We start from the raw sequence: 20,996 nt of genomic DNA, 5'->3' as shown, positions 1-20,996 counted from the left end.
ATCCAATAGGAACTCTATTTCTATACTCTTTTTTTTAAGTTACTTGAGTGCTAGCTTGACTTTTTGCTTATTCGCAATGTATAGCTTCTAATTTCAACTTTCTTGAAAACAAAGTGATCTACAGCAAATAAAGACGAATTTTTCTTCTCCGAAAGCTTCTGGCGAAAACTGTTACCGAAACTTTGTGTCCCGATCTGACAATTATAGCATACCATAACACAAGTATACTATGTTTTCATAATATCTTTCGTGAAAAGATAGTTGACTTCGTTAATAAATTTTATACTCGAAATATGATTTTGATTTATCGGTTAAACATGTTTTGGAGATTTCAAAAAATCAGATGTGCCTAAATGAAAGGTATTAATAAAAGCAATATCTGATTTTTTTCCATTAACCAGCTCATTCAATCTTAGAAATATGCTGATTTCCATTTACCAAACGTGTTCCAGAGCAATTGAGTTGAATTTTGTGGTAATCAATTAATGTTATATCATATGTTTTTTTTTGTACAGAAATGAATCCAATTCTATTCCCATCATTTCAACTTACGGTAGTTGGACTCAAATTTGGACATTTTAAGCACGGAATAGAAATAGAATACGAAAATGATGATGATCACATGGGAAAACAATTCCCTTCATTCCGATAGACATCGTCACTCGACCAGTATAACTTTCATACGCCAGGTTGTCTCCTGTAGTAGAATGTTAATACATGGGTCCCGGAGAGGCGCAAGATGTGGGTTCAAGTTCTGCCGGGAGACAAGGCGAATTTTTTCGCATGTTTTTCAACATTAATTTTCATCTTGTCTTGTCCCTGAAATTTCAACTAACACAGTTGGATTCATTTCTCTACATAACAAGTTTCGCTGACTGAATGTTCGAGTCAAGACCCATCTCTGGATCACAGTTTAAAAAAAATGTATATTCAGATTTCATTAGATTTTAATATCAATCGTTTTAAACAATTTACTTAGTAAAATTGTTACCTTTTAATGATTTCTTTTATGAAATATTCAGTATTGTCCCAAAATTGAAATTTCCATCAACGATTGTTCCAAATTGAATATTCAAATAACATGTAGAATCTCAAATTGCAAATATTTTAGCATACTCCGTCGATTAGGACATTTGTCCATTCGGCAGAAATCAACGCAAGTTAAGAACTATTGCAACATATTTTGCTACACGGGGAAAAGTTGAAGTAGGCTGAAGTTCCTATGCTTAAAATAAAACATTTACAAAATGTTCTGCGTGGTCATAGAAATGAGAACTTTTGGTATTAAGACACGAACCTACGGTTGATGAAAAGAATGTTCAGAATTTCCTCAGTTTCTCAATGCTTGAAATCTCCTTCTAGTAAAAACTTTCTCCAGGAGATGGTGCTGATGTAGGATATCCTTGCTGAAGTATATAAAGCATGCTGAAAGCTGAAAGTTACCAATGTTGATTATAATATGTTTGTCTACAGTCTTATTTCCGAAGTAAAATTTTCATCGTAGTAACAGAATATTACTTGATCAAAAAAGGTGATTAAGGCTTAGTATTAGCAAGCCAATAAAAAAAAATCTCGCTTTCGGCGGAATTTCGTCTACAATCACTCTAGGCTTGAAACATTGCATTTCACGACACTGCATGTCGATCACGAATTGAAACAAATTTTTTATTCTAAATTTCGATTTGCGATCCAATCAACTTTTTGTATTGATACTCTTAACTTGAAATACAAAAACCCAACTTCGTCTTTAGAATGGGTTTTTATTTAAGAGTGTAACTAAATAAGTTAAGAGTTTGAAATCAATAATTTTATTTCAACAAGTGGGAAGTCATGTAACAGGTATCTAGCACTAACGATGGTCATCACAATTAGCTTAAAGAAATCTTAAACATAGTTTCTTTTTCTTTATCACTAAAAATGTTAATTTACTTCAAATTGTTTCATGCAAATACTACGCTGATCTGAAATATTCTTTTAAATCCATTTTCTGTCTCAATTTTATTTGGTGTTTCTTGTTTTTTTTAAATGCTCAACATCACATTCAAAATGGTTTTGATGAATTACACAAGGCCCCAAAATTGATATTTTTCTTAGGTGCAAACAATTGAATTCTAATTTTGACTTATTTGGGTGCCCTGAATCTTAATATGCAATTTTATTAAATGCTTTTATAATAACTTCTGAAAAAAGGTAAATATCAATTACAAATTCCTGCACTTTTAAGAAAAAATAAAATAAAACAAAAAATAAAATGTTAAAAATCTCAAATCAACTATCAGCTTTCCTGCGAAAAAAGCTTTAAAAGTTATCTATTTGTTTATTTTTCCCCATTTAATGATTTTTTTTTAGAAGTTTTGAACCAAATTAAATTTAAGATAATTTTAAAAGCATAAATGTGATCGTTTTGAAGGTTTCAACAAATTTAATAATGGAAATCAAGTTTTTTTTTAATTGTTTCTACAGTAGTGTCAGAAATACTTGCTACTTACTATAAAAGGTATCATCTTTTCAAATTTGTAAAAACTGTTCAATTTTACTTTTTTAGATCATCATTAGCAAAATATCATTCATTAATTGAATGAAGTATAGTAAAAAGGTTCAGAATCAGATTTTTTCTTTAATTTAGATTTGTTAAGCAATAAATTAGCAATGATTGATTTCACTTAAAACTTACACATTAAGCTTAGCTTAGCTTGTTTGACTACTCATATACACCTTAGATCATTTAACCCGAAATGCTTCACTAATATTTCCTTTGTAAACATTGTAGTTTTTTTTTAGATGATGAAAGTGTAGCGGCCACCACACTCGAGTGATTGAGAGTGCACTCCCCCACACCAAAAGGCTCAATTGAGCCTCCTGGTAATGGACGCTACTGTTCTCAGCATGTCTGGCAGCAAAAGGCATTAAAAAGCTATTCGCGAGCAAAATTTAACTCATGCTGAGAACGCAATAATAGATTATTGAATGCGGGGAAATGTGACGATACTAATTAAACTAACTAACACCATGAATCTCAATGGAAAGAGATTTCCTTTTTAAGAAATCCAGTTCTTTGATTAATTGAAAAAAAGCGTATTTAATACATTTAGAGCACCATGATCGCTGGCGTGGCTAATTAGAACGAGTTCCACATCGCCAATTGTGGCTACTCCGTGATTGATCAAGGCCATAAATTTTGTGCAAGGACCAAAAGAATGCAGCTTGGGATTAGCAATTCATTCTCAATGCACAAAACTTATGCTTTGCCTTTAGAAAATGATCAATAACAGCGCCGGCTACGTCCTAGTAGTCAATGAGGGATGAAGGAAAGATTGTTAGTAAGATACTTTTTCAGATCAACCATAAACCTGTATTTCAGTTTTCTTCAAACCATGATTTGAAAAATTCTGAAAAAATGATTAGTCAGTATCACCAGCTATAGAAACCGCCTATACGTCTGCGAATCTAAGTATCTCAGGGAAGGGTTCTGTTAGTTAAGGAGATGTTATAGATCAGGAGCCATTTTTGGGATGAGGTGCGATCTTAGTTTTATCTACATCTCTTATGCTTCAAGATATTTCTTTAGGAAACTCCTTCTATCATGTGCGAAGCGTTTTTATTTTAAAAATTAAAAAAAAAAATATGAAAACTCAAATAATTAGAAAAGCGACCTTTCGAATTTCCAACAACCTAGCTGTTTCCCTCACTATTATCTCAAACATGAGACAGATTATCAAAAAAAAACTTGAAAAGAAATAACAAATACACACCAAAAGAAAACATGGTATGAAGATTAAAAAAGTTACAGTTGACGCCATTTGGAAACACGTGGAATTTTGAGAAAGGTTTGCAGAATGTAGTTAAATATTACTCAGTGCTTAATTATTTCATTGTAGCCTTTCAACAAAGATAAATTTAAACATACATGTTTTAAGTAAGTTACTTATTTCTGTCAGTTGGATATTACATTGCAAGAAAAAAAGAAATAGAAAAGATATATTATGTTGTAATCCGATTCAAAAGGTTATTGAAAAAAAGACCATTTAAAAAAAATATATCTCCACTAAGTTTATGAATTTTGTAGGTGGAAACATAGTCGATTTCTTTGAACAGTTTGATTCATCATTTTCATAAAAATCACCCATGAATTTAAAAAAAAATCAATGAATATTTTTATTTAAAATTAAAATATCGCTAAAATGTAAGTTTCGATAATGTTGCTAAATAATATTACAAATTGTTATGCACTATGGTATCAAGTGATTTCTGCAAATTTCTAATGAAAAACTGCCAAATAAAGGTTTTTTACCAATTTGGAAAAGGATGACCAAGTTTCAACTTTTCAACTTATCTGGCTGTGAATTTCTGACTTCAGTCGGTACCATCCGATTTCACCTGAGAAGCTGTGATCCCTTATTTTGATGTGGCCGCCGCTTGAGGAAAAACTTCGCTCTACAAAGCTTTGTCTGGTCTACATTATCTTCATTTTTTCCATAGCTGGGTCTAAACTTAACTTGAAGAATTATTTGTTTTCCATAAATTTCGGCTCGAAAATTTGCTGTCAGAAAAAACTTCATCTAACTTCTACGAGCATAGCCTACCGAGTCCCCTCACTTTAAACTTACGCATTTTAAAACTAACAAACTTCGTATTACCAAAATTGAAGTGATAGACCTAATTTGACAAAAGATAGCAAATCAATCCTTAAAAGATTGCCGTTAGACGTGTTCATTGTAAAAAAATCCTTCTGAAATGTTCAAAATTAAAGTGCAGTTTTCTATAAATTTTTAAATGAATTTACCAAATTTTCAAGTCAAGCTTTGTAAATTTTTAGAAATATTTTTAAAATGCTTGTCTTCGTTTATCAAGTCTGTGAATCTAAATTTCAAATAAAAAAATGTTTTTACCTTTTGTTATTTCCAGAACCCAATATTAGAATTGAAAGTGACAAAATTCCTTAAAACCTGCGATAGAAAATTTATAAACTTTTCATTAATGATTTTTTTTTTATTTACAAGTAGTTTTTTTAAGGCATTTAAGTCATTAAGTGTTTTTGTGCCGAGTATTCGTAATCTTCGCGGCTACTCATTATATATTATCATGTTTTTTTTAAATCGATTATGATTTTTAAATTTATCTTTGAAAACGTCGAAAAATGATTTGAGAAAGCTTATTTTAGCTAAATTTTTATGCGCAAAGTTAACTTAATTTTCATTTGCTATGTGCTTGCAAAATTTATAAAAGAAATTGGATTTTTTAAATTTATTTTTTTCAGTATCTTATCGATCATATATAGAGCCATACTTTTGAAGCTGAAAATTAATTTTTTTTTTGCTTTTTATTTTGATTACTGGAAGAATTTTATTGTATTTTGACAATCTAAAAATGCAAAAAAGTACCAAATTACGTCAACTTCCCATCCTCCTTTCAAAAAGTCTCTGATTTGACATAAACAATTTTGACGGTTATTTAATTGTAAAGTACTTTTTTTATTAAAGCATTTTGTAGACGCTGTACAGCCTTTTTCCGAAGCATTTTTTTAATTTTTTTTTCTTAGACTTTAAATAACGGAAAACTTGAGTATTGTAGGTAAATATTGTCTGAAAAACAAATTTGAGATACATAACAAGATTTTCAAAACTATCATTTTTTTAATTTGTTGGGAAACAAAAGAGATATATAGGTCTAATTGACACTCTAGGTACGGTAAAATTTCAGGGCAGATGAGGGTTAACTTATAAATGAACTTAAGATAATTTATTATCTTTATGTTTTTCAAAAATCTTCAAATTGGTTTTCCAGAAACTCCTTTTTTTAAAGCAAATTAAATCAGATTTTGGCCTGATTTTGTTTCTTTTATTTCTCTGTCATAAATTAAAGAAAAGTGTTAAAAAAATAATGTGACCATGTTCATTTTAATCTTAATTACAAATTTAAACATATCACTCAAAAATTCCTACATTTTTCGAGATTTTTGTACTACTTAGTTGTGTTTTACAGATAAGACTTCACATTAGGCTTAACGGAGTATTTTTATTCAGATTTATTTAATTTTTATAAATGTTCATTTCCAAGATTCATTTTTGAATTTTTTATTAATGCACAATTAATAAAAAAGTGTATAAACCGCGATGAAATTCAATGTCTTCCCTCCTACATGAACGAAATCTATGAAAATAAACATTTCTTCAAAATATACTTTTCTTCGCGGTTTTTACATCTGTCCTACATTGTGCAATGTTTCAAAAATCATTGTTTGTAGAGTGCAGTGTGATTTGTGTGATTGATGATGATTTAAAACTCTACCATGAATACTATTTTTTTTGATAAATGACTCAATAATATTCAAGCATTTCCGAGATAAATTTAATTTAAATTTTTTTTCTTGATAAAGTACGATTTTAAGTTCAAAAAGTAAACCAAATGTTTCCAAAATAACATTTAAAATTGCTGAACGTTTTAATTATATAAAAGATATTTATCTAAATTTTTCAAGAAGTATAAATGAAAGAATGCCATGTTTTCAAATGAAAAATAAAAAAAAGTGATGAGAGTAGAGTTTTTTCCTTGATTAAATATTTTCGAAATTTCTCCTGAAAAATTGATCTTTTCGGCTTTGAGCCATATGAAACTTTATTATTTAACTAGCTGACCCGGTGTGCTTTGCTACACCTTTTAGAGTCAAATGATATTTTCAGAAATCATTCAAATTTTTATTGTTTTTGGTATTATTTTAAATCAAATTATGACGAAATTAATAAGCAACCACTATAAAATGAGAGCTTCAGCTGGAGTTTCAAATTGCAACACAAACCATAACTTATATTCTGAATCTTGATTTATAAATTTGTTTTAAAGATCTGATAATTTTCATCTGTTTCCTTAAGTTTTGCCCTAAAAAAGAAGGGTCCCAAATTAATTGTTCGCAAATAATCTAACTTAAAAAGTATGGTTGTTTTTGCTTGATATGTTCTGGATTTATGCTAAAAAACTGATTAGAGAGCCCCCCCCCTGTCCTTCCCTTTACCCCCTGCTGAATGGAGATTGTAATCTTTAATAAACATTTTTTTCGTTCCCAAAAATCCTCTTATATCAAATATTGTTCCATTGGTTGATAAGTATTTAAGCTTTACAACAAAAATTGTATGGAGCCCCTTTCTTTCTTTCCCTCTCTACACTGTAAAGCATAAGAGTCTATAACAATCGTAGAAACATATCTCGTTACCAAGTACTTTTCCATGCCATATTTGTTTCCATTTGTTGGCTTCGTAAGCATAAATTGAGAACATATGCTCACAAAATTGTATTGGGCTCACCTCCCTCCTCCCATGTACCTTCTCACTGAAAGAAGGATGATGTGTCAAATAATCATAGAGTCATAACAAAATGATTTTCCATGTTAAGTATTATCCATTTCTCGGATTTTGTAAAATAAAAGTTAAATGTAAGCTTCCCTCTTTCCTTCCTATATTCCATGCCATGCCAAATTTGGTTTTATTTAAGTAGTAAATTTTTGAGTTATGTATAAACTTGAATGGGAGTACCATCCCCCTTTCCGTTCTCTTCTTTCAATAGAGCGGTGATAACTTAATATTCATTAAAGTATTTTTCGTACTCAAATACTTTTTGATGATTATGATGAAATTTGGTTTTATTTGCTCGATTAATTCTCGAGTTATGCAAAAAAAATGGAAACCCCCCCTTCTTCCTTTATATCTTACCGCTTAAAAGGTACGGCTTCAATTTATAATAGAAACATTTCTCGTATCCAAATACACTCACATGTCAAATATGGTTGCATTTGCTTGATCAGCTCTCCAGTTACACTGAAAATTGTAAGGGAGACCTCGCCTCCCTCACCCTTTTCATCCGCCTCTTCGAAAGAGTGAGGGATACCAAATATTAGAAGCATTTCTCGTACCCAAATATCGTTCCATGCCAAATTTAGTTCCATTTGCTGTTGTAGTTCTTGAGTTATGCAGTAAAAATTGTATGAAACTCCCCTCCCTCTTTCCTTCCTTCCCGCTGTAAAGAGAAAGGGGTCTCAAACAATCATTAGAACATGTCACGTTCCCAAATTCCCGCCCATGCCAAGTTTGGTTCCATTTGCTTAATTACTTTCTTAGTTATGTTGAAAAATATAAAAGAGGCCCCTCCCCGCTTTATATCTCCCAACTGGAAAGAGGGAGGGGTCTCAAATAATCATAGAAATATTTTTCGTATCCAAATACCTTCCCATACCAAATTTGGATCCAATATCTTAATTAGTTCTCGAGTTATATGAAAAATTGTTAGGTAGCCCCCCTCCCCCCTTCCTATCACTCCGCTGAAAGGAGGGAGGAGTACCAAATATTCATATAAATATTCCTCGTACCCAAATACACCCCCATGCCAAATATGATACCATTTGCTTGATGGGTTCTCGAGTTATGCAAAAATTTGTCTTTTGTTTGGGACAGACAGACAGACAGACAGACAGACAGACAGACAGACAGACAGACAGACAGACAGACAGACAGACAGACAGACAGACAGACAGACAGACAGACAGACAGACAGACAGACAGACAGACAGACAGACAGACAGACAGACAGACAGACAGACAGACAGACAGACAGACAGACAGAAATTCATTTTTATATATATAGATTTACAAAATAACCATTTAAATGTATTTATTTTAAATGAAAACTGTGATTCGAGGTGAAATAGAATTAAAATCTTTCGATTGATTCACAAATCACAAATCTATTTTTTTAAACAAATGTTTAAGGCTCCTGGATAAAGTTTCCTTTACCCCCCTTCGTTATTGACGCCCGTGCTCAATCCGCAACAGTAACACAGCTTCAGGATGGGCAATTTTCCAACCATTTTTCTCGTCTTACTATAAAATCTAGAGGAACAAGAAGTGATTGTCCTCTTTAATTTGACCATCCATTACCCGTTCTCCGAGGGTTGGAAAACCGAACGATGAGCTCACACATCCCAAATCTCATCATTTCTATTAGGAGATGTGATTCAATTACTTACCCTCAACATGTCAACATCGGTTGTTGGTTGGAAAAACTGCGTGGTGCATGCAATAACGCGTCCTGTCCCGTTCAAAAGTGTGGTGACACTATGCAGGTGGTTGTCATCATTTACTCTGCGGTGACGTCTTTCTGGCGGAAATCCCATCTCTTGGTTACCGAAAAATATGAAACTGATTCACCATCAATTCGGAAGAGGTGGAAAACGATGAACACCTCGTAGTAATATGTTGGGAACGAAAGAAAAATCCCATTACCATGCCTATGAGATGACTGATGCATTGAGATGAACTCGTGGGTGGACAAAATTCTTGCTAACTGTTCGTTCCACTCGAAGAACGACAACACTAGGTGTCAGTTCCACTTAATGAAGAATCACCCAGAGGGAAAACCTCAGCACGAGCTACACACCCGAAACAACAGTTCCTAAACATAGATCGATGAAAAATATACAACCCAGAAATGCGGTTTTCCGTCAGCAGCATCCAAACATCGGTAGGTTTTTTTCCATTTTCCATTCAAGAAAACATTGTTCGGTCAAAAGGATGGAAATTATTAGTCGTAAAACCAAACATAAGCCAGTCATAAATCACTTCAAAACTGATCGTTAAACTTTTGGAGCAGTGTATCGCATGAAGTAGAGTGTAAATCATCGATAGAAAATTGATTTTGCTGATACTTACGGGTTGTAAAGGGGATGTTAATAAGGCGCGAACTAAAATGTTGATAGCTTAACGATAATAGTTTTTGAAGACTTCAAACAAGTAGTGAAAAGGTTATTGGACAGATCTCGGAAATTTTTTAATTAAATGATAAATTTGACTGTCTCTTAATTCTGCAGGTACAACCATGTCTAAAAATTGAATCAAAAGACATCTTCCACCGAGACGTGAAATCGCTTTTCCGAACTTTTCTGAACTGCATTCATTCTAGAAATCAATCAATTTACTTCAAAATGTAAAAAAAAATGGTAGCAAACCGTCGCCAATTGAAATTCCTTTGAAATGAGTATAATTTGATCATTTAAAATTTTGAGTTGTTTGTCTTGTGATCGATTACTTTTGTGACGTGTATTCACGTTTGATATGACTATTTTTGACTTCATTTCATACCACTTCGATTTCCTCTTCTCTCTGTGGAAATAGGATATCGATGCCTTTAAATAAGTTTTCTCTCTTTTTTTCTTTCTTTACTGTTTGGCCTAATAAGATACGAAATTATGGGCTTCGGCAAAGTTGTTCAGCAGAAAATTTCCTTCAGAGAATATATAAATTGGCACAACAACCATTAGCAGGCTCGGTTTCACACAAGAAACAAAAATGAATTTGTGTTTTCAGTACAAAATAATTAATTCATCCATAAAAACTTAAAATTTCAAATTTACCCATCTGCAAACAATCATGGACAAGTTTTGGAAAAAATCGAAGCTTGTAAGAATCCGGGGTTTGAGAAATTCAAAAATGACCACCAATCGACTCAGTCTAATGCTCCATGTCTGCAAATTTAGTATACAATGAAGAACAATTCTAATATAATTTTGGCGCAAAAAAAGACAATTGCTAAAAACTGCTTAAAATGACGACATATTCCAACAAAACAGCGCTGATGTGGTCTAGTGGATAGGCTGGCGCGAGTCTGGTAACCCAGGCGTACTGGGTTCGATTCCCGGAACGGCAAGAAAAACTTTTGGGTTCGAATCCCATAAGTTGCTGTCGAGATGCTTGGGGAGTAAGTAGAGGCCAGTCTCGAACCCACCCTTGTCCTTCCTCTAACTAGTATCATGGGGGGTTGGTTTATTATCTTGAACTGCATTCTGTCCATATCCAGCCGGAATGGATATAATGAAGTGCATGATGGTCTTACCAACGTCTCATGATCGCTTACTATTCAACGCTGCCTACTCTAAATTTCGAAATTTTCTTCTCCAAAAACTACCTCTAATTTTCATTTCCAGCGTTAGCTCCCCGAGCTATTTAAGCGCCACAAAAAAAAAAAAAAAAAAATTACGTCACATTCCAACAAAACATTTTTTGGGCTTTTATCTTGGGGTGAATAGAAATTGAGCAAATCAGTGTCTAGAATCCTCTGTTAATAAAGAAAATAATTTAATACTTAACATAATTTTTCAGTTTATCCCAGAAGATTTTCATTTTCAACTTTCGCTGGAAATTAATCTTCTTCGATAATTTTTTATCATTGAGGTAGGCACTACCATTAACATTTCTTTGAATATAATTAAGTGACGAAAAAGGTTTATACGGGGAAGCGACACACTGATCCACGTTCAAGATTATGTTAAGTTGTTAAGGTCCACTTAATATGATATGACAGAAATATTACGAGAATAGTCACAAATGCGTCTCGTTTCGCCCCATTTTACCGTACCAATCCACCTTCTTTATACTTATCTTGATGTATTTAAGTTGCGGTTGCCAGGTTGTCCGATTTTATCCAGGTTTGCCCGGATATTTCTTATAAAATTTGAGAACAGCCCGGCCCGGCCCGGTTGCCGGATATCATTGAAAAATGCCCATAATTTGCCCGGATTTTTTCACTTTTTTTTTGGCAAATCATACGAAAAAAACCAATTGTTATAAAATTTTTTTATTTATGCCTCCAAAACGAAGTTTTTCGAGCAAGTTTTATAAAAATAATCATGGTAAGTTTTTAAAAACCTTTAATACAATTTTAAATCTGTCAAAAAGTTTTGTGAATTTTTTTTTTCAATTTTTTTTCTTGATTTTTGTTGAGTAATTTCCAAATTTTGACAAAATTTGCCCAGATATGCCCGGATTTTCGCTCGTTATTTTTGGAAACAAATGTCCGGATTTTGCCCGGGTCCTTCCTCCACCCCATACGCTTCTTTTGAAGTAGGAGGCAGTGCAAACAGTTTGAGACGACCATAACGTAGACAGTTTTTCATGTCTTTGATGTACAATATGAATAACAAAGGAGCCAGAACACTTCCTTGGGGACACCTAGACTATTTTCTCTGTATCGCGAATACGACGATCCATACTCTGTTCTTTGCATTCTGTTATTCAAGTAGTTCTTAAACCAGTTCCGTACCGTTTCGTTGATACCTATTTTTTCCAATACGTTTACCAACTTAAACCGATCAATCGTTTCAAAAGCTCTCTTGAAATCCAGAATAACAGCAACTGTGTAACTACCGTTTTCAACATTGATCTTCCAATTTCGAAGTATCAAATTCACTGCTGTCTCCGTTGAATGCTGCTTTCTGAAACCAGATTGCTCGTCAATCAATATTTCTTCTGACTCAATAAAGTGAAGAAATTGCTTCTTAACTGCTAACTCCAGCTCCTTTTCTTGTAATTCCAACATGTTTATCGAACGATATAATTTAGCTTCTCGCGCATTTTTCTCTTTTTGAATTGGAACAACAGTCGAATGCTTCCATGTAGAAGGTATTATTCCTAATGCTAGACTCGTATATATAATTTCTGTCAACTGACTAGTTAGTACCGGTAGAGAATCTTCAAAAAATTTCAAAGAAACGTTGTCGATACCAGACGTGGATTTCATATTTTTACAATTTCGTCAAATTCTTGAGAACTTACTGTTTCAAATGAACTGAAACTTCTACCATTGCCGATAATATGATTCACGAAGACGTTACAACTTGCCGGAATAGTGTCATGTATTTCCATGACACTATCAATGAAAAAGTCATTAAACTTCTCTGCAATTTCAAATTCATCCGTGATTTCAACCCCGTCAAACGAAACTGAATCTTCTCTCGCAGCATTTGGACTTACTAATCGTTTTATCGTTTTCCATAGTAGTTTTTCATTATTTTGATTTCTTTCCAGCTCATCTTGAATTGACCGATTTTTTGCCTGTTTTATTCGACGCGAGTATTCATTCTTTACCAATCTATATTTCCGCCAACTTCTTTCGCATTTTTTTCTTAGAAATTTTCTATAAAGATTGTTTCTTTGGTTTTTCATTTGTTTAAGGCTATTGAAGTACCATTAAGTACTCAAACCTGTAACATTTAGTACCGGTTTTGCCCCACTTTATTTATAACACAAGTGCATTTACACTATCTTTCAATAATAAGTCGAAACGTCTCACAAACTCATTAAAGTCTGCGCATCTCAAGGTTGGTATCCCTGCGTCCAGAAGCTGACGAAATACATTTTCGTTATATCGACTCCAATCCTTCACCATGTAATGGTATCCGGAAACCCAATGATTAGATCCAAATCCAGCAAAAATATTCACTGACTCATGGTCTGATAAGCTCTGTCCACATTAGTGAAAACAAAATCAATTCTAGTACTGCTGGTTACAGTTATTTGAGTGCCTTCTGTAACAATTGGTCGGAACCCGTATGCCTCCATAACACGTTTTAAGTCTCTGCATTCTGCTTCTTTATTGAAGTTGATATTAAAATCGCCATAAAAAAATGTTATCGATTTCATCAACTACAGTATCACACAGCCATAGATTCTCGACAATATCCATAAACCGAGCGCCACTAGTGCGAGGTGAATGGTAAATTCCAACAACGATAAAACTTTTCTTATCATTTCTTAATTTGAATGCCAGAATATAGTTCATATCAAGATAGGCATTCATTAGAATATCTATCTTAAATACGTTCTTCACAAAAATAGCAACACCGCCAGTATGCTTCGAATGCAAAAAACATTTAATCATTGTGTAGTCTTGAACATCGAATGCGATACAATCTACTTCTACAGTTAGATTAGTTTCAACTAACATTACAACTATAGGTTTAAGTTCATTTATTGCAATGACAATTTCATCAAAATTATTCAATAAACCACATACATTGAAATACAACATCTCTGAGGTTGTTTACTATTTACCATAATCTATATACTTTTTGCATTTGTAAGTTTTCGTTTGTACAATTCACACTCGTAGCTCCAAGCCCAATGACAAATATCTAGCTTCTCAACGTCTGAATTTGCAGTACGATTGAATTTAAAACAATTTATGCACTTTTCGTATTGAGCTGTGCATTTATTAGTTTCATGGGTCTCTGCACACTTGGCACAACAAATGTGTTCTTTGCAGTGTTCAGCCTTATGTCCAAAATTCCAACACTTGTAATTTTGCCACGTTTTAGCAAAGTTGTGAACGTTTCTGCATCAACATCAATGGTAGCAATTATCGGGTTATGTTTCCATTTTAAATTTTTCTCGATTTTGAGTTATTCTGATTTCTGATTCTGTCAAATTATTCTGTTTTTTTTCAACAAATTTATAAAATCCAGATCTTTGTAATTTTCTATTTCTTCAAATCCTACTATTTTCAGCTAAGGCTTAGTAGGCTGTTTTATTCCGATATTGTATTTCTTACCAAAAACTTTCTGAGCATGGCTCATAAAATCGAGTGCCTTTTGATTAGTCCAACATCTGACTAGAACCTCTCCAGTAGATTCAAAGTAACGAACAGTTTTTACCCCTAATGCCACTGGGTCTAAGGAAGATCTCAACTCCTTGCGAGTAACTTCGATATTCTGTTCGCTGAGAGGTTTCAAACGAACAGTTTCTTCTTATTTGGATTTGTGTGAGACGCTTCTTGTGGATTTGTGTGATTTTTACTATCAAAAATATTGATAAGATTGAGAATTTTTGATACGCAGGCGTATAAGAGATTCCTGTTAATTTTTTTTCTCAAATTTCACAGATGAAAGCAATTGATAAAACGAAAACAGTCTTGTGATCTAATGAATGAGTGTTCTAGATTTTTGGAAAAATACCTAACTGCTAAATTTTCTTTAAAATAGGATAGCACTAAGGTCGTCTTTTTATCCTAGCCTACACTATGAAGAAATCAGATTCAGAATTAATAAAACTCAAAAATTTTACTTGAAATTTGGAGCTCTCATATCAATTTCAAATTATGTGTTTAGAATTAAAAAAAAAACTTGGATTCTATTTTCAGATTGAGATTTTCAGATTCACACCTAGGATCTAATAACGTTTTCGGATTTAAAATTGAAAATCACTAGTAAAAAATAAAATTCAAAATTTAAAGTTAATTTTTAAAAATAAGAATTAAAAAAATTTAAACTCTACTAAGAATCCATGATTATCATAATAATGAACAAATTGATTTGTTTTTTTTTTATCAAATATATCAAATAAACTCGAAATTTATAAGAACTATAAGTTAGTTGTATAATTTATATAACTATAAGAAAATATATAACTATAAGAAAATACATAGGATAAAAAAAACTAATCAATATCTAGAATTATGATCCGTTTAAAAATATTGAAATATGAATAGAATTTTTAACGGTTCAGCCAATTTTCAGACATACAGTACCGTTGGCAATTGTATAGGAATGGGAAGCACGTGCTCTGTCACTTCAAATTTGAATTTCCATTAGGTTATGGTTGCCAGAATTTTTTCAGCACGTATCCGGGCCGGATAAACCAGGCAATTTTTTTTAAAAACCAGACAAAATTCGGGCATTTCATTTCTTTACTGACGACAAAAAATCCGGGCAATATCAGGGCAAATTTTTTCCAAACCCAGAAATTACTCAACAAAAATCAAGATAAAAAAATTTAAGAAAAGAATATTTCATCAAAACTCATAAACAGAATTTGAATCGTATTTTAGGCTTCGAAAAAACCTTTCATGATTATTTTTGCAAAATCAGCTAGAAAAATTTCGTTTTGGCGGTTAAAATAATTTTAACAACAAAATTTCTATTGTTTCATTTACAAATAAAATGAAAAAATCCGGACAAAATCCGGGCCTTTTTCAATCTCCGGGCAGTCATTTTCAAGCATATTAAACTATCAAAGTTTGCCAAGAAATATCTCGTTTTTAAGCTATTTGTACCAGTTGCTTGAAAAGCTATAATTCTGTTGCAACTGGGACCATCAACCAGGAAATTTACGTGATAGACCGTCTTCAAAAGCGTTTGCTGCATGACTTGTCTGTTCTGTTTTGGCCAGATTTGACTTCCTGCCGTTATGAAAAAAAGACCCAAAAACTATTAGCAGCGAGAAGCAGTTCAAAGTGAACTGGCATTCTACGATAAAGAAAGTGGATAAGGTTACTGTTCCGGCGCAGTCACAACGAACAGCGGCCCACAACAAATAATGACGATAAAATACGAAGACTACAATGAATTACAAACAAAATACGAAGAAATACGAAAATCACGAAATAATACGAAAAAATGTTAAGTGAAATAGACATAAGGGAAGAAATTCTTTGTAAATAGTACACATAAAACATGAATTTCACCAAACACAATTTTACACAACACAAAACATTGAATTGCCAACACTGCACACTCACACCATAGATTTAAGAGTGAGAAAAAACATGACGAAAAAGTGATAAGTGAATTCCAATACTAGTATATAAGTGACATGTATATTTATTTATGCTTCAATAAAATCACTTTTCAAAACCTATTCGCGCGAACGGACGTGTCTCCAACCGAAAATTTCGCTTCGCTTCTCGGCCTTTGTTCTGCTCCGCCATCGCTGGTCAAGTTGATGACCAAAGTTATTCCTGCTGTTTCGAATCCTTCGACGCCGTTTGGGACCCAATTTCGTGGGACACTATCAACGGAATCCTACGTCCGTACATGGTCCTTCGAGCCGGATCTCATGACTGAAAGGTTTCGTCGTCTTCTGAATTCGCGGAAGACTCCAGGAAACACAGAGATTGCTGGCATTGGTGGAAATATTTCTGCAGTTTCGCTGTTTTCGACTGTCGCTACGGTTGCCTCACGGTTCAACAACTTCCGAGTTCCGCTGGAGTTTATCGTGATGGATAAGGTGACCAGCGATTTTCCAACTTGCACCATCGATGTCAACGACTGGGCCATCCCGGAGAATATTCGTCTCGCCGATCCATCGTTTGCTACGCGTGGTCCCATCGATATGGTGATTGGTGCACGGGTTTTCTTCGAGCTCTTGCGAAGCGGTCACTCCAAACTTGGCGACGGAAAACCGATGCTCCAGAATTCGGTGTTTGGTTGGCTCGTATCCGGTTTTCACGACAGTGGTTCCAATGCTGATGAAGTTCGGGTCCATTGTAACCTGTCGACGTTCCACGATCTTGAGCAGAGCGTTAGCAGATTTTGGGAGCTTGAAATGTGCCAGACAAATTCTACGTTGTCAGTTGAGGAGCGCCTTTGTGAGAACCACTTCGAATCAACAACTCGCAGGGATGATTCCGGACGTTACATCGTTAGCCTGCCCAAAAAACCGGAACTTATCGGTCAGCTGGGAAATTCGCGTGCTATCGCCACTCGTCGATTCTACTGCCTCGAAAAACGTCTTGAGCAGAATTCCGATCTCAAGGCACAATATTCCTCGTTCATGTCCGAATATCTTTCGCTTGGACATATGAAATTGGTTGATGCTGTCGAGGATGCTCCGGGTCGCCATTTCTATTCGCCACATCATGCTGTTTTCAAGCCGGACAGTTCTTCTACGAAGCTGCGAGTAGTGTTCGACGGTTCCTGCAAAACCACTTCGGGTTTTAGCCTCAACGACTTGCTGCTGAAGGGTCCAACTGTTCAGGATGACATGATTTCGATCATTCTACGGTTTCGGATGCATCCTGTTGTCGTAACAGCTGACGTGACGAAAATGTATCGCCAAATCTGGGTAGCAGAGGAAGATCGGGCTTATCAGCGGATTCTCTGGCGTGAATCTTCTTCGGAACCACTTCGTACGTACGAGCTCACGACGGTCACCTATGGCACCACCACCGCACCGTACCTAGCAACACGATGTCTGCAGCAAATAGCCGACGATGAAGCCCAGAAGTTTCCGAAAGCAGTTCCCGTAGTCAAACAAGGTTTCTACGTTGACGACGTTATGCGTGGCTTCGACACAGTGGAGGAAGCAGTTGCAGCTATACGAGAGACGTCTCTGATGCTGAATTCCGGTGGTTTTCCTCTCTGTAAATACGCATCCAATGTTCCAGAAGTAGTTGAGCAGTTTCCAGCAGAGCTTCGAGAACAGGCCTCCGTTTTGGAACTTGATCGTTCGTCTCCAATCAAAGCACTCGGCTTATTTTGGAAGCTTACCTCCGATGAGCTTCTGTTCAAAGTTCCTGAATGGCCAGACGTCCCTTCGACCAAGCGAAATATCCTGTCGCATATCTGCAGCTTGTTCGATCCGCTTGGGTTAGTTGGTCCGGTGATTGTTCGTGCGAAAATGCTGATCCAGCTCCTTTGGGAAATGCAGTTAGGCTGGGATGATCCGGTTCCCACAAGTATTTCCGACCAGTGGATGGAGATATCATTGCAGCTCCCGATTTTGTCGCAGCTTTCGATTCCTCGCTTCGTGTTGACGGAGAAGCTAGCCATTTTAGAGCTTCATGGGTTTGCTGACGCTTCACTGCGTGCATATGGTGCCTGCATCTACCTTCGTTCGATATCCGCATCGGGTGCTGTCACTGTCCGCCTGATGACAGCAAAATCCAGGGTTGCCCCAACCCTCGCACGTCTGGAGTTGTGTGCTAGTCTTCGTTTGGCCAATCTACAGAATCAACTGCTGGAGAGCCTTCAACTCCAATGTCCCCGGTTTCTGTGGTCGGATTCTACAATCACGCTGCACTGGATTTCGCGTGATCCATCGAATTGGAATTCCTTCGTTGCCAATCGGGTTTCGCAGATTCAGCAGTTAACTGAGACCGCTACGTGGCTGCATGTGCCTACTGAAGACAATCCGGCTGACCACATTTCGCGTGGTTTGACTCCAGAATCCATCGTTGGCAATGAATTGTGGTGGAATGGTCCGAAATGGCTGCTTCGTCCTCCTCAACATTGGCCTGCGTCCGCGTATTCCTGGAAAACCCAGCCGCCGCCAGAAGTAGACACCGAGAAAAGGAAAGCCGTTCCTATTTCCGCAGTTTGCACTCACCAAGAGTCCTGGACCCGAGAAACGTTGGGCTATTTTGATAGCTACTACCGCCTACTTCGAATCATCGCCCTTTGCAAGCGTTTCATGAATAACTGTAAGTTATTGGAACATGCACGCACCGTAGGATTTCTGGTACCTTCCGAGATTCGTTCGGCAGAGTTGTCACTTCTGCAATGCGTGCAGCTCGAAGAGTTCGCTGAAGATCACAAACGTTTACGGCAAGGATCGACCGTTTCGCAGAAATCTCCGTTGCTGAAACTTCGCCCGTTCATGGACCAAAATGAACAGTTGATTCGTGTGGGAGGTCGCCTCAAAAACGCTCCAATTCCATTCGACCGAAAATATCCGTTTCTCATTCCGAAGAAGCATTTCATCACGGATCTTATCTTCCTCGACGCCCATGAAGAAACGCTTCACGCAGGACCTTCTCATCTATTGGCAGCGGTTCGTCGTCGTTACTGGCCAATAGATGGTCCAAATAAAGCCCGTAATACAGTCCACCAATGCATCGTCTGTTTCCGCAACAAACCGAGATTCGCTCAGCAAGTTATGGCACATCTTCCTGCTGTACGCGTTACACCATCGCTTCCATTCACCAGTACCGGAGTTGATTTCATAGGTCCAGTGTACTTGAAACCTCCTTGCAAACAGGGCCCAATCAAATCCTACATTTGCGTCTTCGTTTGCATGGTTACCAAGGCCGCACACCTCGAACTGGCAATGAGCCTTACATCCGACGCTTTCATCGCAGCGCTAAAACGGTTCTGCTCCCGGAGACGACGTCCATCAGAAATCTACTGCGACAACGCCACGAATTTCGTCGGCGCCAAGAACCAACTGGAAGAACTTCGTGTTCTCTTCCTGTCGCAACGGCATCAGTCCGAGATTGCCAGAACAACAGCCCGAATGGGAATCGCTTTCCATTTTATCCCACCACGCTCACCCACCTTTGGAGGGTTGTGGGAAGCTTGCGTCAAGTCCGTGAAACATCGCCTACATCGCGTGACTCTTGATGTCCTTCAGACGCAAGAGGAAATGACCACTACGGTCGCACAAATCGAAGCGTGCCTCAACTCCCGGCCGCTTACTCCCCGTTCCAACGATCCCACAGACCTCGAGGCCCTAACTCCAGGCCATTTCCTAATCGGTGGTCCAATCCTAGCTCTTCCCGAACCAAACCTTACCTCACTACCCTCCAATCACCTGTCCCGCTGGCAAGACCAACAGCGTGTTCTCCAAACGCTTTGGGATCGCTGGTACGTCGAATACTTGCCCACTCTACAGCGTCTCCAAAAATGGCCCGGTAAACACCCGAATCTAGCCGTCGGTGACATGGTTCTGGTCGAAGACAACAACTTGCCTCCTACGAAATGGCCCATCGCTCGAGTCCTGAAGACAATTGTTGGCGACGATGCGTGTGGCAGAGTTGCAGACGTGCTGTGTGACGGAAACCAAATCCGCCGATGCTCAATCCGCAAAATGTGCCCACTCCCACATTGCGAAGCCTCCGAATCCTCCACAGTTACGGAATCCGAGCGTCAGCCTTCCGCTCCGAGCTGCACTCCCCAACCATCTCCCACAATTGATCTTCAGGCTACATCAACACTTCCGGCCGCTGCTCAACTTCTGGCTCCAAACAGCGAGAATGATTCCGACGACGACAACGACGGGTAATCATCCTGGTTTCCATCGCAGTTCGCATCGTGAACATCGAAATCGACGGCCGTTCCTTCCAATCGAGATGCTGTTGAAATGGACATTTCAAGGGGGGCGGCATGTTCCGGCGCAGTCACAACGAACAGCGGCCCACAACAAATAATGACGATAAAATACGAAGACTACAATGAATTACAAACAAAATACGAAGAAATACGAAAATCACGAAATAATACGAAAAAATGTTAAGTGAAATAGACATAAGGGAAGAAATTCTTTGTAAATAGTACACATAAAACATGAATTTCACCAAACACAATTTCACACAACACAAAACATTGAATTGCCAACACTGCACACTCACACCATAGATTTAAGAGTGAGAAAAAACATGACGAAAAAGCGATATGTGAATTCCAA

General features: G+C 36.4%; 1 protein-coding gene across 1 annotated transcript; it reads left to right on the top strand.

The window, feature by feature from the left end:
* Positions 1 to 16,406: 16,406 nt before the first annotated feature.
* LOC129742926 (uncharacterized) lies at positions 16,407 to 20,594 on the top strand. The gene has a single exon (XM_055734864.1). The coding sequence runs from the start codon at positions 16,407 to 16,409 to the stop codon at positions 20,592 to 20,594; it is 4,188 nt and encodes a 1,395-aa protein (XP_055590839.1).
* Positions 20,595 to 20,996: the final 402 nt, after the last annotated feature.

The sequence above is a fragment of the Uranotaenia lowii genome, chromosome 2 (assembly GCF_029784155.1).
Source record: "Uranotaenia lowii strain MFRU-FL chromosome 2, ASM2978415v1, whole genome shotgun sequence".
Lineage (NCBI taxonomy): Eukaryota > Metazoa > Arthropoda > Insecta > Diptera > Culicidae > Uranotaenia > Uranotaenia lowii.
Note: the sequence above shows the minus strand (reverse complement) of the source record. Positions and strands in the feature narration are given on the sequence as shown.